We start from the raw sequence: 25,617 nt of genomic DNA on the forward strand, positions 1-25,617 counted from the left end.
TGTGAGACTGGTTTTGAAAAATTTTATTAACAAATATTCACGTACAAATATTGCAGCCGTGTTAAGACAGTAATATTCAGAGAAAAAAGACTGTACATTCAGACAAAAAAAACTACTACACACCCAACGTCAACGTAAAGCTATAAAAAGAGAGAAAAAAGAAGAGGTGAAAAATATCTATTATTTTTCATTGAGGAGTTAATTTTTGTTACTTTTTTAAAATTTGTGATCACGTCTTCTGCCAGTTGGTACCTGCAAAATGCTTTTCCTCTTTCATAAAATATATTTTGTATATGTTACATTTAACATTCATCTAATTTATTCTGCAGAGTGATAACAAGTACAGTAACGGATGTTACATAGTGAAGAAGGGCTTGGCTTGCCTTCACATGTGATTAGTGGGTGTGTGTTGTCTTCTCCCCTCATTCAGTGCGACGTTTTATTAAAGTTGCAAGATGGCGACTGTGCATCTGAGGATCGGGGACCTAGTGTGGTGAGATACCCTTTAAACGTTGTCAGTCGCCTCCCTTTCTGTTTAATGCTGCTGTGTCGCGTAAAGGCAGTGTTGTGTTAGTTAGTTTGACGTTAGTGTTTGTTGTCGGTGCTCAGCAGATGTAAATAATGGGACTGTGTCCGCGGACCAAGCTAGTTGATTGTCAACCCAAACAAATCGCTAGCCGAGCTGACTCAGCCAGCAGCCTCATTAGCTGCTAGCTAAGTTAGCGGGTAAGCTAACAGTTAGAAGCAAAGGGGGTTAGACCAAAACTACCAACTTTTCCCCACTTGAACCTGTCTATTATGCTTTGAATTCTTGCAACAACATGTTTATATGTGCAGCCTCACTATATACTTTGAATTTCCTAGTGTTGTAGAATTGTTGGGGTCTGTGGCGAGCTTTTCCCCAAACGTTCCCCTAGCTAAAGCGGATATATACTGTAGGTAGTTAACTGTTAGCCTCGGCTTCCGTGTTAACTGTTGCAGCTCTCTGTGCACACAACACTCGTTCATCCTGTGTTATATTGATTTGTAAGCTCCACTCTGAGTCTAAATGTAAGTTAATTGAATCCAGATAGGTGACTTAGTTAGTCAACCTGTTTGTTGTGTCAAAGTGTTCGTCTCATGTTGCCTCGTAGCACCAGTGTGTGTTTCTCATGCTGGTATTATCAACATTACAAAATGACAATAGACAGACAAGAGGCAAACTCTTGTTGCACATGTGTTACTTCACATTTCAGTAGTGTTACACCAGCAATTCAAGCAGCCACTACTTATTTTCTCTTGTTCTTTAAAGCTGCTTTAAATAGCTTAAAGCTACAGTTCACCCCAAAACCAAACGTCTGTATTTTTCCTGTTAACCTGTCGTTCTCTTTATTCACCTCAATCAGGGGTGTCTAACTCACTTAAGTTCACCAACTACATACAGTCCAGTGTGATCTCAGGTGTGACAGACTAGTAAAACTATTGCATAACAACACCACCTCCAAATGATTCCATTTTTCAGAGCAAAGAACAACAAGTACATTCTGAAAACACTCACAATTAAAGAAAATAAGTGCAATTTCAACAATGGAAATTGTTGAAATTCATTTTTTTTCCCACTCCATCGTTAATCGTTTTACATAGGTTTGTATACACACATGCAGTTTTTGTGGGAGAGGTTGTAGAGTGATGGGTGCTGCCTAGAAACAGGCACCCCGAGCAGTAGGGGATTCAGTGCCTTGCCCAGAGGCTGTTCACCTCAATAATGCCCTGGAGATGAACTGGTACCTCTCCATCTACTAGTGCACCCTGTACTTTTTTTGGTATGAGTTGGACTTGAACTTGCTACCATCTGGCCCTGGGCAGCCAGACACAGTGGATCTACAAATTCACAAAACATTCATAAATGTATTTGTAATAGGGCTGCAGCTAACAATTATTTTCATTGTTGATTAATCTGTCAGTTATTTTCTCAGTTAATCAATTAGTTGTTTGATCTATGAAATGGTGGAAAATGTCAATCAGTGTTTCCCAAAGCTCAGGGTGACGTAGTCAGATGACTTGTTTTGTCCACTTTCCAAAGATATAGTTTACTGTCATAAAGGAGTTTACTGTGGTCATAAACACACAGATATTGAGTATTGTGCAGGATATTGTCACTCATCAGCTTCAGTACAAAATAATCTGCACCAGACTTAGAGCTATATCTTAAAAAAGACATTGGTGGAAACCCATTACTCTTATTGCCAAGGCACTGCTAAAAAAATAATTTGTAAATGATGTGTAAGACAGAGGGATAACCTAACCATCCTCCTCATTAGCTTATTAGTTGATTAATTGTTATTATTAGGGCCAGGGCAACTTTTCAACGTAGTCAATGTCATTGATTATGAAAATTTGTCGATTTGCATATTGTATGTTGACACGTCGCTATGAAGTGCTGCACCCAGTCAGAGCATGGATTAACCTGGAGAACAAGCTACAGAGAGCAAAAGTTGCTGCAGTCATCTGATTTGTGGAAGTGTTTTAGACAAAGATGCAACAGTTTGGGTCTCTTCAGCTCCACAAACTGGATGTGACTTATCACAGCGGGACAGCTGTTCCACATGAGTGCTGGAAGTGAAGCTCCGAGCGACCTGTCCTCCTCCTGCAGCATCATCCTGAATTCTCTCTGTCATCACCCAAACACAATATATGAGGATTATAAACACGTGGAACATATTTCTGTTAGTGGAAGCCACTAAGAGAGATTTTCTAGACGTTTCTTCATTGCGCCATGTTAAAAATGATGTCTGCAGCGCTGCTGTTAACTTTACCCCATGCGTCATCTGATGGTGTTATCCTGCCATTTTGTACTTTCTGTTCACTTTATCAGCCGCATAAATGAAGAATGCCTTGAACTAACATTAGACTGGCTGTAATTCATTTTTTCATAATTCATCAGAAAAATGACAAAAAGTATTTTCTTTGGCTCACACTGATGCAAAAATACAGTGATCATCTTACCTGCAACTGACTCCAGAGATTAAATAACTTCATGTCATGACCAGTCTAGGTTTTAAGTCAAAATACTGTTTGTTTGCTTTTTTCCCATTCAGGGTTGACAGTGATTAGTTATTAAATTAAAATGCATCACAGCTCCTTTTGAATTTCAGATCCAGTATTTCATGATCAGGCATTTGTAATGGACTCTTAATTAGGGTGGAAATTAGATTTTTTTTTTTTTTTTTTAAATATGCCACTATTATTGTTATTCGAATGTGCTTATTTCTGTTTTTCAGGATTATGGTTGAATAAAATATTGAAATATTAATGATACAAGTTTTTGATATGTATTTTAGGAAATTGTTATATAATTTAATAATAAAAAGTAATTGATAGATTAATTGACAAATTAACTGATAGATTAATCGATGAAAAAATAATCGTTAGGTGCAGCCCTAGTCGTTATCCCTTCTTTGACTAATCTAAAACTGTAAAATTTGTGATTTCAGAAAGTATTTGATCAAAGAAGAAGTAAACATGAATAATAATTTGACCAGACATTTGCTGCCAGCTTTCTGTGCTTGACAACTTTTGATCATCAGTACTGTTAAGGACATATTTTGGTTGGTAATAGTAAAATTGTGTCAAGGTTCAGTGCCCTGCCCTAGCAGTGAGTAGTGCAGTTGATAGGCTGTGATTGAATTCTGAAATATAATGAAGTGTCTTCAACATGCAGTGCTAATTGTGCCACTTTTCTTGCAGGGGGAAGCTTGGTCGTTACCCACCATGGCCAGGAAAGGTAAGGAGTGAAAACATGCTTCAGAGCAAAATAAATTAAAACATTTGCATGACAAATTTTAATGCTAATGTTGGACTACAATATCTGTTTACATTTCAGATAGTCAGCCCTCCCAAGGACCTGAAAAAGCCCAGGGGCAAAAAATGCCACTTTGTGAAATTCTTTGGAACTGAAGACCAGTAAGTCTGGATAGGGAGGCACCTGTTGTGACTGGATTTGTATTTCCTTCATCACTGAATGTATAAGAGCTGTGTTTCTGTGTGTCCGTCCAGTGCCTGGATCAAAGTAGAACAGCTGAAGCCCTACCACGCCCACAAAGAGGAGATGATCAAGATAAATAAAGGAAAGCGCTTCCAGCAGGCAGTCGATGCAGTGGAGGACTTTCTAAAGAAAGCAAAGGGGAAAGAACAGGTGAGGGGTTTGCCTTGAAACACTTGATCCAGCACTTTGTTTTAGTTGACAGTTTTTTCACAGGTACAGGATTTTAAGATTTCAGACAGGGGGTTGTTAAAAGGCACATGGACTCCTAGGAAATAACAGGAGGTTATGGGATGAAGTGCAGTGGGTATACCATGAAAGAACATGACACACTGATGAGATGTAATGTTGCCAGATGATGTAGGATTACAGTGTTTCCCCTGCTTACGGGACACCTTCCCCACTTCATTGAAACAAAGACAGAATCATGCTGTTCATAGACAGGTCCGCTGTCATGCATTTGTGAGTGAGACAGAGAGAGGGTCCTGTCTAGAAGGGAACCCCAGACCCTGTGAGTCTAATTTTTTTTAACAGAAATAATGCATACAAATCTCACAACAGTTTTGCAAATCAAGGGTTCCCCTCTAGACATGATTGGGAGAGGTACACAGCTCCAAAAACAGAAAATCATTTGGTGGTGGCCAATGATTTTATTGTGGCGGACTGCCACAAATAAAACACTGCATTCACACAGTCACACAAAGAGTGTTGATCTCATTTACAGTCCTTAAATGCTTTTAGATAATGCTGATAGAAATAAGAAGTCACAGATCTATAGTAAAGAACTGAAAGCAGTGGTCAACCCCCTCCCACCACCTCACAAAGCAATCCCCCAGGAGAAACACTGGTTTACATTTTTCTGTTAGGGATGTGGAATGTACAGATTCCTGTTTTTAAGTGTCCCGAAACAGACATCATGAATGTCTCACTGACCTAATTTAGGCTTTCATTTGTTGTGTACCTCTTTTAATCCACTTGAAAGTACTAGAGCTCGCCACTAAATGTTGATGATTCAGATCGATCAAGGAGCAAGTAATTTGACCCTCACTGTGTCAGCTGAAGCATCAACATGAGTTAATAAGGTTCAGTCTGGCTGTAATGGAAATAGTGAAGTTTTGATAGAAAAGTAGAGCAGAGCAGTGTGATGCATGTGCTGTTTGTTCATGGTTGTTTTTGCAAAATCTAGAAACTGTGGATGGCCAGATAAACTCCTTCTGAACCACAGCAGACTTTAGCCACACTTACCCCACTGCTGCTCAGTGAGAGACACACTTTGGTTGAAAGTTCTGTCAGGAGTAGGGACAGTTGCCTGATCCATCTGAATCATCCTTCTCCGAGCTTGTCAGTTTCTTTTATGGATGCTGGCATGTTTTTCCTGACAGTTGGGCACTGCAAAATGACATGAAACTCATTCGTTTATGCTGCTGGAAACTTGCAACAAGAATGATTCATGGTGTTCAACGGCCCAAAACGTGGCTTCATTTCACGAAGAAGAATGACAGCAGTGCTTGTTGAAATATGTGTGAAGTGGTAATTTGAGGTTGGGTTCAATATGCTGAAATATCTTTCTACACAGCATGGGCCTCAGTTTCATGACATGTATTTGACACTCAGTGCCAGTGCTTTCGGAGCAGCACTTCCATTACAGAGGAAAAACACCCCTTTATAATAACATTAGCACCACACAGGCAGGCGTACCAGATTTTGTATTTGCTGTACAGATATTCTCCAAATTAAACTGTGGTTAAACTGTAGAGCTTTTGTTGTGCTTAGGATATGTAGGCCTGCTTTTTCCCCTAGCAGAAAATTAATCAAGAATCAGTAAGGGAATTAATAAAGAATTGGATTGATGAGCAGATGCAATAACGTCATTGACATCAATAAAATCTTGTAAATTCCCATTCCTAGTCAGGAGCAAGAATATTATTGCTAAGCTTTAATCATGAAGTGCACTTTATATTTGTTTGACTGTGTGGACATTTTCACATCGTAGGAGTAGTAGTGTGCACTGGATTATAATATAATTGGGACAGGAATGTTGTAGTACTTGTGATTGTGATGAATCAGTAAATCAGTTGAGTATTGTGTTTGTCACATATAGACAACAAAAATCTGACATCACCAGCAACATGATGTTGAAGCCCCCTCCCTTTTTTTGCCTTTAGAGGAAACACTGGCATTTATTTTACCAGCTGAAACACAACCAACACAACTCGACTAGTTTAAAAAAAAAACAAAACAATACCTTACACTTCCCAAGAGCATGTTTTATACACAGTACACTGTAGAGCTTGACTATAGATTTTGCTTGTTGACGAGTTGTTGATGTGCACATCATGATACTGATACAGATTTTTTTGGGGGCATGGAGCCAGACGTTGTTAAATGCTAATGGTAAAAGCTGTAATGATTCAGAGTGTCGGAACAACCAGCAAGGAGACTGAACATTTTTATTATTTCTTTGCCGTGTTGTTTGTTACAGAACACAGAATTGATAACTTCAGACTTCTGCAAATGCTGGCTGACTTATCAGCATAATGGGTCATGTATACTTACTAATTAACTCACTACGAACTCGCCCCTCAACTGCTTCACACCCTCCTGAACCCGCCATGTCTTCATCATCCCCAGAGTCAGAGTCACTATATTTCTGGTTGTCAAACCTGGCTTCCATTGGTCTCAGAGGCTGTGTCACAGCCTAATAGGAGTGCTAACCGAGCTAGCTAGCTGATTGTAGACAACAGTGTTGCAAGGCACAGCTCCTGAATGCAGTTTAATGTGTTTTTTTCTGTAACTAACAAATAAATGAAAACCTGGTTGCTTAAGACTCTTGTTCTAGTGGTTTAGTTGACTATTAGGGGGCAGCCCTAGTGGTCTGTTACCTAAATACACAACCTATTTATCAAACAAATGCCTAAAAGTTTGGTATAAACTGTTGTATTTAAAAAGAGAATTATATCTATTGTTACCAAGGCAAATGTGAGCATTTATTTATTATACAGATGTGGAATGTGTTTTTTCCGCTGCTGAGACTGATGGAATGAAATGAACGATTATTGAAGTGAGACTTAGCTCTTCCCAGCCCCCCTCATGATCTAGTCCTAGGTGTCACATTCGGTCTCAACAAATGTTTATTCAGCTGGACACCTGGTTTCTGTGGAGGCCATCTGCCCAGCAGAATGAGTGCATTCAACATTTGGGCAACCACTTATCCCTTCTGCTCAATATACACGTAACCTGTTCAGACAAGGTTATTTTAGAGCCATCCTACATTCAAATGGTTGTCAGACTGCCAAGAACTGTCTTGCCACACACCAATAGCAGTGTCAAATGATAATCTGTGTTTTTGACAGAACTCAGACGGCAAAGGAGACTCAAAAGGAAAGAAAACGCCCAATAAGCCACTGAAAATACTGGAGGAGGATGATGAGGATCTCAGTGCCCTGAAGGACCCCTCTGAGAAGGTCAGTATAACACTTACAAGTTAAAAACACTGTCCTGTCCAGCCTTAGTTGAATACAGTTTTACTCAAAGCCAAAAACAAACAGCAAAATGAGGACTCGAAAAAGTTTGGAGACTGATTTACAGACAGTTAACACATTTTTAACCCCAATCCTTTTCTCCCTAGTGCATTGAGCCATGCACAGATGCTTTCGTTGTCTCTGGGGAATGTCAGCTTTATTTTGAGAATAAGATCTGTGATCAAAACAGACCAGGCTTATTTTTTCACTGCAAAAGCAATCTGATGAAACTGAACCTGCAATGTGCATTTCATTGATGTCAATTTAACATATGATATCTCTGAAAATTAAGTATTGCAGCATCATTGCACCAAAAACATGTACAACTTTCTTTTCCTGAGTCTTAAACAAGCCACACCCAACCCAGGTATCATCATCACAGGTGCCACCTTTGTTTTCACTGCTCTTCCCCAGTTTGGAGGAAGCATTCCTATAACTAAACTTAGGCACTGCTCAGATCATGATACTAAATCCAAGTTCGAGCTACTGTCAAAGGTTCCCTGCAGTGCTGTTGATTGTAATTGGTCAAGCAGATGTGATGTCACATCAAAACAAGGACAACTACAACAAGAACCACCCTTTCACTGCAACATCTGTATCACCCAGGACAGTCGGTCCTTCCAATTCCTCAGTAGCATTTTTGGAGAGGAGGTCATTCAGTTAAACTGGAGTCAGCAACTAGAAACCAAAAAGGTGTAACAGAGGACTTCTCAGCATCTGGCGGAAGTGGGGATACAACACACAGCCAAAAAACAAAAAGGATAAAACAAGATTATAAACAAATAAATGATTACAGTGTGTGCAGCAGATCAAAGCAAAAAACTGCAAGGTGGTTTGAAATGCTGGATGCCTTTTTGTGCCACTGACCAGAGGCTGTGTTACACTTTGTTGTTGTCTAACATTTTGACAGATGGGATCAGAAAAATTTTGTTGTAAACACATTTCATTTTAATTTTCATTTTATGGTTAATTAAATTTTAAATTAGTATTCAAATTTCAAAAGCAGCTAAATCACTATAACATTTAATAGACAGAAGAAATTTACAGATAATACATTTATGAAGGCGTGGAGAAAAAAACATGAACAGACACTGCCCGTGCAGTCACTTTTTTTATGTCAACATCACACGAAGCAGTGACAGTGGAGGGCGCTGAAACAACGCGGCCATTCTGCTTAAACAAAGGCAAATATGAACACTCTCAACGTAGGATTTTCCCAATCCAGCAGGCACTCGCTTCACCGGGAGGAAATCCTGCAAGCTTGCACTCCTTCTGCAGGAGAGGTACAACTGTATCTGTGACCCGTAATGGTCCCGGACATGCTCCACTGCACCAGGCCTTAGCTCTTCAATGCGCTGTCAGCATCCAGATAGCAAGATGCATTGAGTATGTTGTTGAGGTCAGCAATGATGCCCAAATGCTGTGGGGAGACTTTTTTTTTTTTTGGATGGATTTAGTTACCCACAGCGTTGCATGTGAATTGCATAAAGTTACGGCACCAGTGTTTTCTGTCAAAATGTCAAAATTCAGTTAATGACGGAAAATATTCCATTAACACGACTGCTGCCACTGACTGGCCTGTGCCCTTGCTCCCCTGTCAGCATGTAAACTTGTCATTTTGTACCTCATGTTCACATAACAACATCACAGCTACTTCTTTTGCTCTCTACCACAACGGATTCCTTCGCTCCTCTACCATGACACCTGTCTACAAACAAATAAACCAAGGGATGTTTCGTCTGTGGAAAAGGACTGAAAATACGATTTGTTCGGTTTCATTGCCACTTTTTTTCCCCTATGATCTCACCATTTTCCAGTTCCTACACACAATACTTGTCAACCTGGGTGATACCTGCCGTAACTAATTAAAGAGAAGCAGACTATGAAGCTAATACTGTCACGATGTCACACGTCGGGCATCAGTATCATTACTTAAAGGTTCAGCTCATCCGAATTACAATCGTCATATTTTCTCTCTTACCTCTAGTGGTATCTGTCCGTGCCGATCAGTTTGGTTGTGATACCTGTCTGCCCCCATTCCAATACAGTGGAGGTGAATGGAATATTATATTTGGGCCTCAATGCTGCATATATGACAACGAGACGTTCCCCACTACAGCAGACATGGACCTGTACAAATTCACCCCTTGATTTTAGGTGAATATGTGTCTCTCTCCTCCTTAAGGACTTAACTGACTCTGACCCCGAGCCGTCCACTATTGAGAGGCTGGGGGCTGGACCTGGCTCAGGATTCAAATGGGAAAGCAGTGTAGGTGAACACCCCCTCCCATTGAGCCTGCCTTGCCTTGCTGTTCTTCTGCCTTACCTCAATCTTTGGCTTTGATCACCAACAACTGCAGACCTTTTCCTTTCTGATCTGTTTGGTGCTCACTCTTGGCTACTGAAACTGTTTGTTTGGCGTGTGCTGTTGAGATGGTCACCAACTCTGTATGTGACGCTCATTGAAACCTTCCTGCTTTCTGTGAGCATCTTGGACCTAATGAGAGCCAACCTGCTCCCCAGGATCAGGGGTGATGACCACTCTGAATGTAATGCTCTTAAAACCCGTATGACCACCAGGTGTGTGTTTGTGTGTGTAAAGAAACTGATGAACCCAAAATAAAAGTTGGGTCATGAACTGCGTCTATATGTCAGTGGAAACATTTTCAACTTCAAAAAAGTTGTGCTTCCAGCTTTACAGTTCTGCATAAAACGTACTATAAGTTCAAGTTATATTATTATATGTAGTCATTTTTCATTGAGGAAACAGAAGACTATTAGGACTCAGCATTAGTGGAAATATGAGAGGATAATTTTTTGTTTTAACTTTGCATTTTAAGAATAAAGTTGAAACACCATTTCAACTTCATTCTTAATATTTTGACTTAATTCTCAACAAGGTGTCTAGACTTAATTGTCGACATATCATCTTTATTCTTGACATTTCTTCCCTATTGTCAGTATTTCAGCATATAAAATTACTTTTTGACATTTCAACCTTCTTCTCAATATTTTGACTTTCTCTCTTGTTCCCAACATTTCAACTTTGTTGTCCACATTTGGACTTTTAACTTGAAATGGAAAATTATCCTAATAATCCTTAATAAGGCCCTAATACCTTGTCGTCAAATAGTGTATCCCTTTAATTTGTATGGTTTTGAATGTAGTTAGTGTGTTATTTGATACAACTCAGTGTCAGTAGAGAGCTCACACCATCAGCTGCCGCTACCTGCAGCTGTCTTTATGGTCTAGTGAGTTATAAACAGAATCAGCTCATTTCCTTGTTTCAGTTGTCATTCTAGGCAAAATATTCACAATTCTTTTAACTGCAATGCTGCAAACTATTGAATGAAATCTATGCCTGTTGTAATGTTAGAGGTTACACTGTTTTTATAAACCTTAACATCTTTTTGTTTGCAGGCCAAAAGGGATCTTTAAAGACAAACTTGTTGTGTTGTACATAATTTATCAGTTTCCACTAACATGGAGAGAATCAGGAGGTGACTGGCTTTGTGGGTTGAGCTTATCATATTGAAGGGATAGTTTGGATTGTTTGAAGTGCAGCTGTATGAGATACTTGTCCATAGTCGGTGTATTAGCTACAGTAGATGGCGGTCGACAGGCCCCCGATTTGGAGAAGCAAGAACTTCAAAATGCCAAACTAACAAATCAAGGCCGTGGTAGACCAGTAACTCTCTGTTCTACTACTCTCTATTCTACTATACTGTTTTTGCCACAAAAGTATGGTTGCTTTGGACAGAGTGATATTTGGCTTAAATTTGCTTTAATTGATACTGAAAATATGTCAGCAGTATATTGCTTAGATTCCTACACCTGTACTGCTGCTGCTTCTGACTATGGAAAGGTACCTTAAACAATCCAGAGTATGCCTTTAACATAAGTGCACCCTACCTGATGCGTTGGTATCAAAAGATTTCTAGTTTCAGAGGATTTGTTAACACACAATGTTTCTTATGATTTCCTTACACTTAATTCAGTGGTTCCTGAGCTGGGGGTTGGGCCCCCCTGGGAGGGATGTGGAGCCAGTGCAGGTGGGCGCAGATGACCAGGGGAGAAATAAAGAGTGAAACAAAGTTAAATGAGCATGATTTATGTAGGGGAAATAAGCAGGAGCTTGCTGATGCTATCATGCTAACCTTTATTTCAATTCCCATGTCATTTTTAATGACTGGTTAAAAATTGTAGGGGGATGTGAACTTTTCTGGCTTCTGAAGGGAGGCCTGCCAGGAAAAAGTTTAGGAACCACTGACTTAATTATTTGAGTTCATTTTCAGTTATTGGTTGGAGGATATTTTAGCTCTATAGTGGTCAGTGTGTAACTTGTGTAAACTAATGAATAGGGCGAATTCATGGACAGTATGCAGTTGTCCCTTCAGTTCAGTTGTGTCATGCAATGTATACATTACATATGTTTATGTCACTTGTAAAACTTTGCTGTTGATGCATCTGTGAGTCTTTTGAATAGTTATATTTGCTGTGTATTGGTATACATCATACAAGCCCATTTTAAAAAAATCTTAACTATCAGGGCATTTTTTGGCCATGGATGGAAACATCCCCAGATTGCTGAGCAGAAACTATAAAATGATTGCAGTTTGCATTCGGAGCATGATGGGAGCTCTGCTGTTACAGCGCTGTGTGATGTAGATCCAAGGCTTTCTGCACACTGTATTCTCAGGTCAGTACATATTGCGTACTCATAATCAGTACCAATTGTATTCTGTTGCAGCCTGTGAAGGACGACCCACATTTCCATCACTTCCTGCTCAGCCAGTCTGAGAAGGTAAGAGGAAGCATGCTGTTCAGTATTTTCACATCTGCACCTTTTAAAATGTCTTCTTTTTTTCCTGGTTTAGTTACATGTTTCAAATTGCTGGTTAGTTTTCCATGTCAGATCTTGTTTGATAATTAATCAGCGTTGACACTGAATGTGTTGGCTTGGCTTTGATTTAATCAATAGTGATAAAGATCTTCACTCCGTTCTGGACACACCCAAGCTGAGTTTGCCAGCCATAATGTTTCTCATGGCATCCCCTCAACTTGGCCTGTAGCAGTTAAACTGAAACAGCCTGTGTCCAAACTGATAAGTCCTTTGTCAGCCTGCGAGGGGTTTCCTCAATGACCTTTTAACTTCATGTCCCTGGGCACAGGTCCATGTTTCAGTCCAGTTTTTCAATACCAATGAAGGGAGATGAAATTGCAGTTACAAAATGTACAGTAATAGCAATGTCATTATGTGTGTATGACCTAGTCATGCACCTGTCGAACACACCAATCAATACACAAAATGGGAGCCAATATTGAACCTGATACTGACATCATCAGTCATCAGGTCGGTGTCACCATTTCTGACCAGGTTCACATCCTCCTTTAACATTCAAACTCTGAAAGCTCCAGGCAGGTAGTGGCCAACAGCCAAGAAAGAGTCAATGAGGATATTTACTCCCTTCTCGGATCCGTCTTTTTTGGAGAAAAGGCGGGTCAACAGACAAAGCACATGCAATATGCCAACAATGCTGTTACAAGATCAGTTATTCAGGAAATATAATAAACCTAGATGGGCACCTAAAAAAGAAGCCCTGCAGTAACCGTCGTGCTTGTATTAATGTGTCAGATGCTGCCTGCTCACCAGCTTTGACTTGCATATTTTACCAGCGTTTGTTATTGGCTGGTGCTAATTTTGGGCCATGATGTCAGTCATTTTTCTCACAAAAATGTTGGTTCAGTTTGTTGGTTCCAGCTTCTTAAAGGTCCAGTGTGCAAGATTTACAGGGAGTTATTGGCAGAAATGGAACATAATATTCTTACATTTGTTTTCAGTAGTAACTTGTAGATGTCACTGTGGGCTCTGGGAAATTGTGAAGAGATTTTTTTTTTTTTTTTTGACGTTATTGACAAAATGGTTAATCCAGCGGCTCCCAAACTTTATCTTTCATACCCCCCTTCAGAAACCGAAAATTTACCGTTACTATGATTATTGATGATCCCAGTTTGAGGATAACTGACTTAATTGATTAATCATGCAAATAACCAGCATTAATCAATAATGAAAATCAATCAAAGTTCTTCATAATGTTCGATGACGGGTGGCGCAGCGGTGCAGTGGTTAGCACTGCTGCCTCACAACAAGAAGGTCCTGAGTTTGAATCCCCCAGCTGGCTGGGGCAGGGCCTTTCTGTGTGGAGTTTGCATGTTCTCCTCATGTCTGCGTGGGTTCTCTCCTGGTTCTCCGGCTTCCTCCCAGAGTCCAAAGACATGCATGCTAGGTTAATTGGTGACTCTAAAGTGCCTGTAGGTGTGAATGTGAATGTGAGTGGTTGTCTGTCTATGTGTCAGTCCTGCGATGAACTGGCGACTTGTCCAGGGTGAACCCCGCCTCTCACCCAGTGTCAGCTGGGATAGACTCCAGCAGCCCGCGACCCTTTGGGAATAAGCGGTTACAGAAAATGAATCAATGTTCAATGACACAGATTTAGTTTAGATCCAGTAAGTGTGATGTGAAGTGTGTGTAGAGTCTATCAGTGTCTGACTGTTTCCTCTCTGCCTACAGCCAGCCTCATCTATGGAACCCATTAGCAAGCGCCTGAAGATCATTGAAGAGGTAGTGTAACCAGTGATAACTAGTAAAACTGACCAGTCAGAATGAAGCGTTTTTTATGGATTTACTTTACCTTATTAATTTAAAGGGACAGCTCACCCCAAAATCAAAAATACATATTTTTCCTCTAACCTGCTATTAATCTGCCTAGATTGTTTTGGGGCAAACCATCACTTTAAATACTTCACTTTTACAAGTAAATTTGGCTGTAAAGTTTTACTGTTTCATAAATAGCAAAGCTAAGTAAGGCCTCACTTTCCCTTCAGTGTGAGATTGACAGTGTTGCTTTTGATTGTGCAGGACACAGGGTCAACATCTATCCAAGCAGCAGACAGCACAGCCATCAATGGCAGCATCACACCCACAGATAAAAGGTATTAACACATCCTCACTGCAGCATTATAGAACATCATTATCAAAATGACTTACTAAATTTAACTGAGAAACAGATCACAAGGCTAACACCTACAGTAGGATTAGTGTTCCTGATTTTATTACTAAGCTTTAAGCATCTGGAAACTTGGCTTAAAATGGTAAAAATTCATGTATGATATTAACGTTTAGTTTCTCATCAAGTATCTATAAAGATCTGAGTTAAAATGAACTTCATAACTATTAGAAAAAAATGGTTCAAAATCAGCTCGTTTTGCTATTTAGACCATTTTTCAAGGCTGTACTCCTGATGCAGCTGTCAATCAAATGTGAGCTGACACATCCACACAAACATGGAAGCTAAGTAATGTCCTGCTGTGGACCGCTGTAGATGCAGGCAGCGGCAAAATGTATTTTATCACATAAACAAAAACCACCTTGGTTTAAATGTACGCTATATTTAGAATATGTTCACCACTTCACTTTGTTGTCAGGCAGTGTTTTCCAACGGGGAACTTAAGCTGCCATCTGTGCTCTCTTTATAACCACTGGACTTCATGGACAGAAACAGTCTTTTTACCTTCAGGACATAGGAGTTGTAGAAGTTTGTGTTTGTGAATTAGTTTGTTTTATTTGGTTGACTTCAGTGTTTTAACACATTTGTTCAGTTCTGAAATAATGTTAGTTGCTGTGGATCGAAGCAGCGGTGGACCAGCAGCTCCTGTGTCCTGCATGGGAAAATTAGTCACTGAATCAGTGGAGTTCTGTGGCTGTGAACAGAGCACAGACGACAGCTTCAGTTAGACGTTGGTAAAGGCTGTGTAACAGCAAAGCAAAGTGGGGAAAATGTATAATAATAATAATAATAATAATAATTAATATTATTATATTGATTTGGGTGGCAGGTTAAACCACTGTTTGTGATAAAGCAGTGATATCACGTTGAGTTGCTCAGACTCAGAGAGCAGCTGCAGCAGCAGGAGAACAGAAGTTTTGTTGCATCCACATAGCAACTGACATGGAATTTTTGTGGTTGGTTTGTGGAATGAATTGCGTAATTTTCGCAATAAATCTCGGAGCACAAACACAGCCAATTCAAACTCAATATTGGAAAGTGTATGAAAACTTAGATGACAATAGTTTTGGAAGGATTTGTGGATTAAATCTAATTTCAAATCCTTTTTATGTGCTTAAGATTATGTACATAACATCCTGAATTACGTGGTTAGAAGATGATAGTGGATTTAGGTCTACAGGGGCTTTAAAGGGTTTCTTGGGTTTTAGCTACACACAGACATATGAATGTGAATTTTTCATTTCAGTGTTTGCTTTCTCATGTTCTGATTTGTTTGTTCTTTCTGGACTTTGCCCTTCAGGATAGGGTTCCTGGGTCTGGGGCTGATGGGTAGCGGTATAGTGTCCAACCTGCTGAAAATGGGTCATGTTGTCACAGTGTGGAACCGTACAGCAGAAAAGGTACAGTAATACAACACACAGTCAGTCTCACACAGGCAACTCCAGTATCATCCAGTTTAAACTATTCACATTTATTACTGATACTGTGTCTGAATGATCTCTCATTAACATTAGTGATGTGTGCAGTGTTTGATTGATGATATATTTTGATGGTCAAAGTGGACCATTCGCATGTAGTGTCACGACACCAGAATTTTGACTTGATACTAATATCCAGTTTAGTATCACAATACTTTACACCAAAACTACTACTACTCAAGACTGAAATTATAGTAGTTCAATACCCAACAGATAAGAAACAGGTCGTCTACAAGGGAATTAACCCTGGACAAAACTATGAGACCCGCAGACGGAACAAAAAACAATGAAATCTGAACTATTTCATTTTAATTTCATACACATGAGGGTAAATTGCTAATGTGGTTATATTTATTGCGTCAGTTAGTATGATTTATTGTAAAGGTGTCTTGAACAGTCATCAATCATGAAAATCATGATTTTTACCAACAGGACATTACTGTAGTAGTTTAGAAGTGATCTGTAGCTAGTGCTATTAGCCCTGTGCTCTTTAGCTGTTGATGTTCTAAAAAAGTACCTAAACGAGACCCCCAAATAACTTGAGCGAGTTGAAAACATTAAACTTGAATCAAAAGTTTGTGTGTATCACTTTGCAGAGTGGAGGAACAGAGCCACATCAGTTTCCTTTCTGATCTGATGTATTTTACTTTGTGAACGCACAGACATTCAGAGGGTAGAGAGGGGGAAAGAAAAGAGACGGGAGGGAAATAACAAACAACTGAAGTCCGTTGAGTGCGCTGCTCAGTCAGAGGCTGCACAGACACACACCCTCTGTGCTGCGCAGGGCAAAAATTGGCTTTGATTTGAGTGCGAATACACCAACATTGACCCGTAACAAGCACAGAACTTTGAGAAATTTTAATACTGAACCTTTTTCTTTTTAAATCAGAATTTCAGTATACCAAACACATATATCCATACATCTGATTACAATGAGCTCTGTTTTTAAAAGATATTTTAGTCAGTATTCCTGTAATATCTATAGACCTTTTTTCAGCTGTTTATTTAATGTCTGAACTCAAAAAATGAAAATCAAATTAATTGAAGGTATGCACAGTGATATTTTTAACATTCATTACAGTTATCTCAGATCTGAATTCTTTATTGGTTTATCCTCTCCAGTTTATTTCATCCATGTTCTAATGCCTTTCTTTAACTTGTAGTTATTCAGCCAATACACACTGTGTGTTGCAGAGTTTGTTCTAGAATGCACAGGACAAATGCATTGCAAAAACTGAGAACAAATTACAGAAATTACAGTACAAATAAATTACTTTTATTGTACCAGAAGCTGGCTACAGTGATCTGATTCTTAATGATAATATTTGGTGGTATTTGGTATGTTGGCAAACCACAGAATGTAATTCGGTAATCGATTATTAAATGAATCGCCCACTATTTTGATAATCGATTAATTGTTATAGTCATTTTTGAAAAAGAAAACGCAGATCTCTTTTAAATATGAAAATTTTCTGGTTTCTAAGCATGTCATCTTGGACTGTAAGAAACACTGATTTATTAGTTGCCATCCTAGATGTAGGTGTGTGTTAGCATGCTGCTGCTACTGATTGATTAGAGAATGACTCCTGTCTGTCATGTTCCAGTGTGACTTGTTCATCCAGGAGGGTGCCAGGTTAGGCCGGACTCCTGCAGAGGTGGCCTCCATGTGTGATATCACTTTCTCCTGTGTCTCAGACCCAAAGGCTGCCAGGGATGTGAGTAGCATCTCACTTGCTGTAAATGGCTCCTTTTGACAGTGTGAATCACTGGCCGGTGGGTAAAAAAAAACAAAAACAAAACAACAACTGTATTTGTGTTTGTTGCTGTCCAGTTGGTGTTGGGGCCCAGTGGAGTGCTGCAGGGAATCAGGCCGGGCAAATGCTACGTAGAGATGTCCACTGTAGACCCAGAGACCATCACAGAACTCTCACAGGTGGACGCCTATACAACAACACACACACAATTCTTGAAATGTAAACAACCGTATCTACAGCAAACAGTATAAAATCATGCACTATTAAAACATCCAAGTTAAAAAACCTTCTACCATCAGGTCCTGATGAAATGTTTGTGTCTTTGTGTCGATCCGTAGTAGCAGCAGTTGTCATAGGAGTAGTACAAGTATTCCTGTATCAAATTGTCCTTCCATGTTTGAATGACAGGTGATCACGTCGCGGGGCGGCCGTTTCCTGGAGGCTCCGGTGGCGGGGAGCCAGCAGCTTTCCAACGATGGGATGCTGGTCATCCTGGCAGCCGGTGACAGAACGGTCTATGAAGACTGCAGCAGCTGCTTCCAGGCCATGGGCAAGACCTCCTTCTTCCTGGGTATGTAGGGTCAACTCTGAGGATCGTAAAAGTACTAAAAAAAGTATTAGATTTTAAAATCTCAGATTAAGGCCTTAAAAATATTGAATTTTTTGTTTACAAAGTCTTGAATTTTGTAGGATTATTCCATGGGTGTAATTCATCATCACTGTATCAATGAGACTAACTTTATAAAGTAACTTTGCTGTGATAAACATTACTGTTGCTGCTCTAGAAACAACATCCTGTTCAGAATTTATTCTTTTTTCTAGATAATATATTTCTTAAAAACAATTCTTAACTTATGAAAAAACCCTAAAAGTGCTGTTTTTGAGTAGCAGCAGAATCCAAAATACAAGTGGGTTAACTCTATTCCAGCAATGTGAATGTGAGTATTATAATAAAATGTTTGCAAAAATTCAAGTACTTGGTAATTAATTGTTCTTAGGGCTTAAATTCCATACTTATTTTCCATTATATTTGTAATACTTTTGCAGGTATGGCCGTGGGGTTGACATTAAGTTTAAACCAAAGTGGTATTAAAAAGGTGTCCTGTTCTTAGCTGTTTCATGGCTCTGAGCAGATGCCAAGCAACCAGCAGAGACTCCTGGAAGTTACTGATTACAGAACTGTCATTTTTCCACTTTAGTTTTTGTAGGGATTAAACAAACGAGACATGGTCGGTTCAGATTTAGAGGGGGGTTTTGTTACCTTTGCATGCAGCCAGGTTAGCCGTTTCCGAGCGATTTCCAGTCTGCTGGCTTCAGATAAATATTTAATGTTATTAGTATTATCGCTGTATTGTTAAAATGTGCTGAAAATGTTCAAGCAGTACTGATACATTGAAATCATTTCAGCAAGTTTTATTTTAAAAACCTTGTTTGTTCTCACTGATGGAAAACACACCCACACTGCATCTGGGAGACTGTTGCCAACTGTTGTTGATACTGGACTGTGAGTTTTATACACAGTAATTCAAATTTGAGACGATAATACTAATCATCAGGAGTAACGTCAACAATTTTCCCCAGGGATCAGTAAAGTGTTTCTGATTCTGATTATTGCAGTTTATCATCAAACCAATAATCATTTCATCCCTAGCAGTAATGGACCATAGGGTTAGGGGTGTGTGAGGGGAAAAGCAACAGGAGCAGATTAAAGTAGTCTGTGAGTAAAGACTAAAAATAAGTGAAATGAAAATAAAAAATGGACAATGTAAATATTTTCTGTTACATTATAATAATACATTGTGCTTTTTACAGCAGAGCCATCTCTCAAGACGCTAACGCACTAAAATAGACATTGTTGTCAAAGTGAACAGCCTCTGTCATATGAGGAACATGTAGGCTGTCCCTCAGCCTCACTGTAATTTTACAGCTTAAAATGTCCCAGAACAGAAGGTAGATTGTCACCTATACCATTTGCAGGTTTCCAATCTCAAGTTATCCTTTGACTTTGGAAATAATCTGACATTTCAGATCTGAGTCTCCCTGCAGGTTTCTAGAGAATTCTCAAGCTAGCAGATGGTGTTGAATTACCACATTTTGTTGTACACTCATTGCTGGGGCTTTAACTTTTCAGTTGCTCCGTGGTTACCCACAGAGTATAACACCAGTTCCAGGCCAACAGACATCAAGGCATGGACACACTGACCCCGCATTTACACCAGGCGCGGCTGCGCCGCGGAACGGCTGCGCCGCGGCACGCAAAGAAATAGAACCCATTCTAGTCAGTGCTGTAATTTACACCAGAAGCGCCGCGGTGCGTCTCAGCAGCGTCCCAGAAGCGGCTCGGCGCTCCGCTCCGCGGAGAATACGCAGCGAGTCTATTTTCGACGGATGGCGCGTCAATTGGCACAGAGCTGGTCGAACGGGCAGGAAGTCAGGCATGGAAAACAGGGGAGAATCCGGTTGATTTTCAAAATAAAAGACCCCGTGCAGACTCGCAATCATAAAGACAGACAGAAAAGAAACAATTTAACTACGTAGCCTGCTTATCCATGGTAGAAGCACAAAGAGCAAGGAAAGAGGACTTAATCAACTAAATTAGAGCAAGTAAACATAATCAGATGGGCAAAACGCTCCGCTTCTGAAACGCTGCTGGTGTAAATTGAAGTCGTGTGCATTACAGAGCAAAATCGCGGCGCAGCCGTTCCGCGGCGCAGGCGTGCCTGGTGTAAATCCCGGGTGAGGATGATCGTCATTTCACTTTGGACACTGTATAATGTTTTTACTGGTATGTATGTATAAATGTGTGTGTGTGTTTATATGTTCATTAGGTGAAGCAGGGAATGCCGCGAGGATGATGCTGATCCTCAACATGGTGCAGGGTAGCTTCATGGCCACCATTGCAGAGGGGCTAACACTGGCCCAGGCCACCGGCCAATCACAGCAGACCTTCCTGGACATCTTGTGCCAGGGCCAGATGGCAAGCACCTTTGTGGACCAGAAATGCCAAAGTGAGCTGCTTGAAAAGTTACTAACTTGTTGTCTTTTATTAACTGTGTCTATATATTACTTCATTTTCTTCTTTCTGTCTGAAATGGTCAATTTTTGAGTTTGTGACAATAACAGATTTCTTAAACACTGGCAGAAAATCTCTGCTAAATTTTAAGAAATGATCATTTTATCTTATTTATCTTCCTGCCTCTCCAGATATTTTACAGGGCAACTTTAAGCCAGACTACTATTTGAAACATATTCAGAAGGACCTGAGGTTAGCCATCTCCATGGGTGACATGGCCAACCATCCAACCCCAATGGCTGCAGCTGCCAATGAGGTACAACTGTGTGCTTTTATTGTCTTTTCAGCTGTTTTTGTCACTTTAACAACAAGGTTGAACAACAATACAGCTGAATTTTTTTTTACTGTGATCCAATGACCAAATAACTGCCTGCCTGCTCTAAAATGCTCCAAAATGAATGGAGTATGTCCTACATGGTGCCAAAGAAAACCAGTGGATTCATTAGTAAACAGATTAAATAAGTGGAGGAGGGCTTTCACAGGAAAGTTGACTAACAGAACCACTAGTCAACACTGTGAGTCATTGTAGACTAGTCGTTTATTTATGGTCAGTCATGTTAAATAAGCAGAATTTAAGATATTTAGAGATTCCAGGTATCCCTCCAAGAAAGCAGTCACATTGTTCCTGCAGTCAAACAGCATCTGTAGCTCAGACAAGCTTCCTGGGGGCTTAAACCAATCAGATTCTGTCTGACTTGTAAACAGCCTCTCAGAGTTGCTGCTATTTCACCTACCCTCACATTGGTCCTGCCTACATCAGTTAACCATTTACTGATTGTATTTGAGACCTTTTTGACAATAATTGACCGTTGTTACTGAGTAAAAAAATACATATCTGCAATGACCAGTCATCTGCCTTTTGGAAGTACTCAATACCTGCTAAAACGCAGTAGCCATGAATGCCCTATAACAGAGGTGGGCAATTATTTTTTCATGGGAGACCACATGAGAAAGTAATCAGACTGCTGTGAGTCGGACACAAATGATATAAGGTCCCAGTAATGGTCAAATCTCTAATAATGGAGTGGTCAGTAATGTTCTATATAAGACACTTCTACTGTTGGTCACCCTTTCTGAATTGCTATGTGATGAATTGTGGGCTAATATTTAGTTGGTAAAACAGTGTACCATGCTGCATACAAGTTGCAACAATAGTTGCAGCAGAAGTAGAAGAACAACATCATAAGCACCATGGATGTGCAGCACTGAGTGAATAAAGTTATAGTATAATATAAAATATTTAGTTTGTTATGATAACCAATAAACAGCATTGACCCCTTCTCTGATAACGGTTTAATGGTAAGCAAAATGCTGTTGAATGTCTTTGCTAGATTTTTTATTTTATCTGTCTTTTATTTTGAAAATTGAGTGATACCCCTTTTCCATTCACATGTGCCGGCTTGGCTTGACTCAGCATGTCAGCCGAGCATGGCAGCATTTCTATTCCTACCCACTTGAAGGTGTGTCTTAACTGAAGATGAACTTTTTGGGGCAGTGTTTAACATTATAATCTATCTTCTGAGTGTTTTCTTACCTTATGACTAAACATCTCTTTTAAATTAAAATTTCAGTCTCCTATCAATAACTGGTAAAGTACTAATTGGAGTGAAGCATGTGTAATCCAACTGAAAGTTTTATTTTCTTTGTTCTTCTTTTGCAGGTTTACAAGAGGGCTAAGGCACTGGACCAGTCAGACAACGATATTTCTGCAGTCTACAGAGCCTACATCCACTAGAGCGAGGTGTGACCTCTCCTCTGGACCACACAGTCTTTAATCCCTTCTTATTTCTCCCTCATCATGTAATGAGTTATTTTTTATTTTTATTTTAAACTCTAGTCATTTTATTTCATTCTGCCCCAGCACCGGCCATGTTACCTGCCCACAAGTCATGGGATACTAATTCCTTTTGTTAGAATCAACCTCGAGCATTGCACTGACTGTACTGGGGGAAATATAAGCTGTAAAGTGCTCCAGATGAGGTTGTACTACTGCACTGCTGCAGTTTGTCTGGTTTCTGACAACTCAAAACAAAAAAAACGGTAGGAGTGATGCAGGGCGTTTGGCAGGGATGCGGGGTCCAGTGCCACTGTGAAGAGCGGGGTGTCCAGCTCAAGCCAGAGAAATTGCTGTCATGTTTTGTGGATGCATACACCCTAAAGATTTTTTTTTTTTTGTTCATGTGCAAATGATGACTTTATTTAATTGAGTGTGATTATTTTGCTTTTCTTTTAAATGTCCAGAATCCCATGAGAGAAAACAACAAGAACATGCCACTGCATTGCCTTAATATTGTAACCCCTGGAGTCTTTCAATACTAGATGTATTTATTTATGTTTCTTTCTAGGTCTTCTTGGTGCAGTTTGGCCATGGCTTGTTTCTGTATTTGACGAGATGATTTCTGCTTTTACGTTGGTGTTAATGATCTTTCTTGAACAGGTTAAGGACAGAGCAACAGATGTGTTGAAGCCTTAAAATGCAGTAATAATTGCTATTTCTCAACCAGACTTGAGATTACCACATTTAAAACCCTTCATTCTTGTGTTTGGAAGAGTTCTCATTTCCACTGTTTGTGCTCTTTTTTTAAATATATCTCTCTGAACCTAGATGAATCCACTTTGAGTTGCATTTTAACTGAGGTCACGATTAAGCCCTGGCGTCATTCACGTTTTTATGTTTTCTTTTTTATGGTAGTTGGAGATAAAACGTTGAGTTTTGAAGATCAATTTTAGGCCATCGTGGGTCACAAGTACATGATTAAAGACCAAATTAATGAAACTGTTTTAAGGTGAATAGTAGTTGGAAGTAGGGATGTCACGAGAACCGATATTTCAGTACCAAGTTGATATCAAAATTTTAAGAATGCTGGAACACTTTTCTTTTTTTTTTTTGACATTACCGGAGATGCAGTTCTCCTGGACGTGACAAGGACATCATAAACGCTTACACGTGCTGTGGTCTACACTTAAGATGTGGGCAGAAATCACTTTTTCATTACTTTTCAGACACAGCAACATGCTCTCCTGACAGTGATGTTTGGCAGGCTCAGTAACTGCAGAGTCTGAAGAAGAGCCGACACACTAATACATTTTTTGAAAGGGAGCTCTTTTGGTGTGAGGATTTTTTCTTTTTCTGTTCAGATATTTTGGATCTAGCACCCAACCCACTGGGCTCAGAGATGTGGGTGTCTTTTTCACATTGTTTTTCAGTAAATCTCCCCCTCAGTCTTTTGTCTGAGAACCTCAAAAGAGCTTTCATTTGAGGTGGCAAAGAAAAACAACAGTGGGTGAATTTTACTCTATTTTTTGTCTTTTTCTGTGCTATTGTATTAGGTATTGATTATCATGGAAATTCACTAAATTTCTGGTATCGTGACATCCCTAATTGGAAGGTTTCATTAGTTTCAAAGACTGAAACTTCATGTTGAATACAACATTTTCATCTAATAGGCAGTACCTAATTTTATTTGGTCTTATCTGAATACATGCGGCTCACTGCAGATGAACTGATTGGGTAGATGTTAACAGTCAGAGCAGCAAATCAAATGTTAACATGGATTCTGTTTTTTTATTTCTTCATACATTGGCCTCAAACAGATTTCATGTCAGAGTGAGGGGCAACAGGTGGTCACATGACTTACATAGTAGAGGTCTTCACGGGTCTGATATCTGAGCTGTGTATCGTCCAATACAGTTTGCCGATCCAATACCAGTGCGTTTAAATAAATGTGTATTAATTTTTGAGAGCTGTGCACTCATAACCCTGTGTGGATGTGATACAATTGCTGCCATTGGCTCAAGTTAAAGCCTTTATAAAACATGAAATACCATAGAGAATGAAAACCATAGAACATGCTGTCCTGGAAGATAAAAGGATGGTATAAGAGTAGTTGGGTTAATAAATTGCATGGTCTCAAATTGGTACATACATGCATGAACTTGCTGATACCCGATCCAGCTTTTTAGGCAGTATTACATTTCTTAGATCTCAAATGTTGGTCTGTATCTGCCTCAAAAGTTCAGTCATGGGTCTAAATTATTTTCAGTCTAGTTACTGCAGGTCTCAGGTCTGTCTTTCAGTAGAGTGCCTATGCCCCTTCAGGTGTCCTCCATGTGCCCTAAATTTGGAAAAAATATTAATATATAGTGACAAATTTTTTTTTTTGATTCTATTTGAACTGACATGAATTACACATACGATGGTTGTCACTTTAAAATGTAACTTTACAAGTCAATAAAATCTCAGTAGTGGTTGGTTTGTTGTAGTTTAGTTTTGTGTGAAGCTGCTCAGTGAACTGCATCTCTTGTCTTTCAGTATACACTGTTCCCTTGTAACGTTATCTCACCTGAAGTGTTTTATCACAGACTCCTGGTGCTTATATCAGGCATGAAGAGAAAGAACGAGTAAAACCTGCTGTCGTGTGACTACATCCTGGCACAAAAACACACAGGCATCATAGCTTCAGTGGCTAACTTTAACTTTTGGAGGGAGAAACGATGTCACTTGCACAACTTCCAGGAGTGAAATCTTTCTAATTGCATATCTTCACAGTCTGATATGTCAACAGTTTTACGACAGACTGCGACTGTCTTGACTTGAAAAATGATTTTTTCAGTGACAGACGTGTGATTCGTGACATAATTCAAACAGGATCAAAAAATAGTTTGTCTCTTGTTATGGACTACTGTTCATGTCATTTCCAAAG

At 39.6% G+C, this 25,617-nt stretch overlaps 1 protein-coding gene across 2 annotated transcripts; it reads left to right on the forward strand.

Annotated features, from left to right (window-relative positions):
- The first annotated feature begins 368 nt into the window (after window positions 1–368).
- On the forward strand, window positions 369–25,169 carry glyr1 (glyoxylate reductase 1 homolog (Arabidopsis)). Of its 2 annotated transcripts, XM_084743789.1 has the most exons (16): window positions 369–493; window positions 3,727–3,763; window positions 3,863–3,942; window positions 4,036–4,174; window positions 7,375–7,485; window positions 9,728–9,811; window positions 12,293–12,346; window positions 14,114–14,164; window positions 14,462–14,535; window positions 15,910–16,009; window positions 17,692–17,802; window positions 17,919–18,020; window positions 18,250–18,412; window positions 20,670–20,849; window positions 21,046–21,170; window positions 22,575–25,169. In XM_084743789.1, exons 1-16 carry the CDS (start codon window positions 456–458, stop codon window positions 22,647–22,649), a joined length of 1,524 nt encoding a protein of 507 aa, XP_084599915.1. In that variant the 5' UTR covers window positions 369–455; the 3' UTR covers window positions 22,650–25,169. The 2 variants fall into 2 exon arrangements, with proteins under 2 accessions (XP_084599915.1, XP_084599916.1); XM_084743790.1 differs by lacking the exon at window positions 9,728–9,811.
- The last annotated feature ends 448 nt before the right edge of the window (window positions 25,170–25,617 follow it).

Source organism: Lutjanus erythropterus, chromosome 19, assembly GCF_056507025.1.
Source record: "Lutjanus erythropterus isolate fLutEry1 chromosome 19, fLutEry1.hap2, whole genome shotgun sequence".
In the NCBI taxonomy this organism is placed as follows: domain Eukaryota; kingdom Metazoa; phylum Chordata; class Actinopteri; order Lutjaniformes; family Lutjanidae; genus Lutjanus; species Lutjanus erythropterus.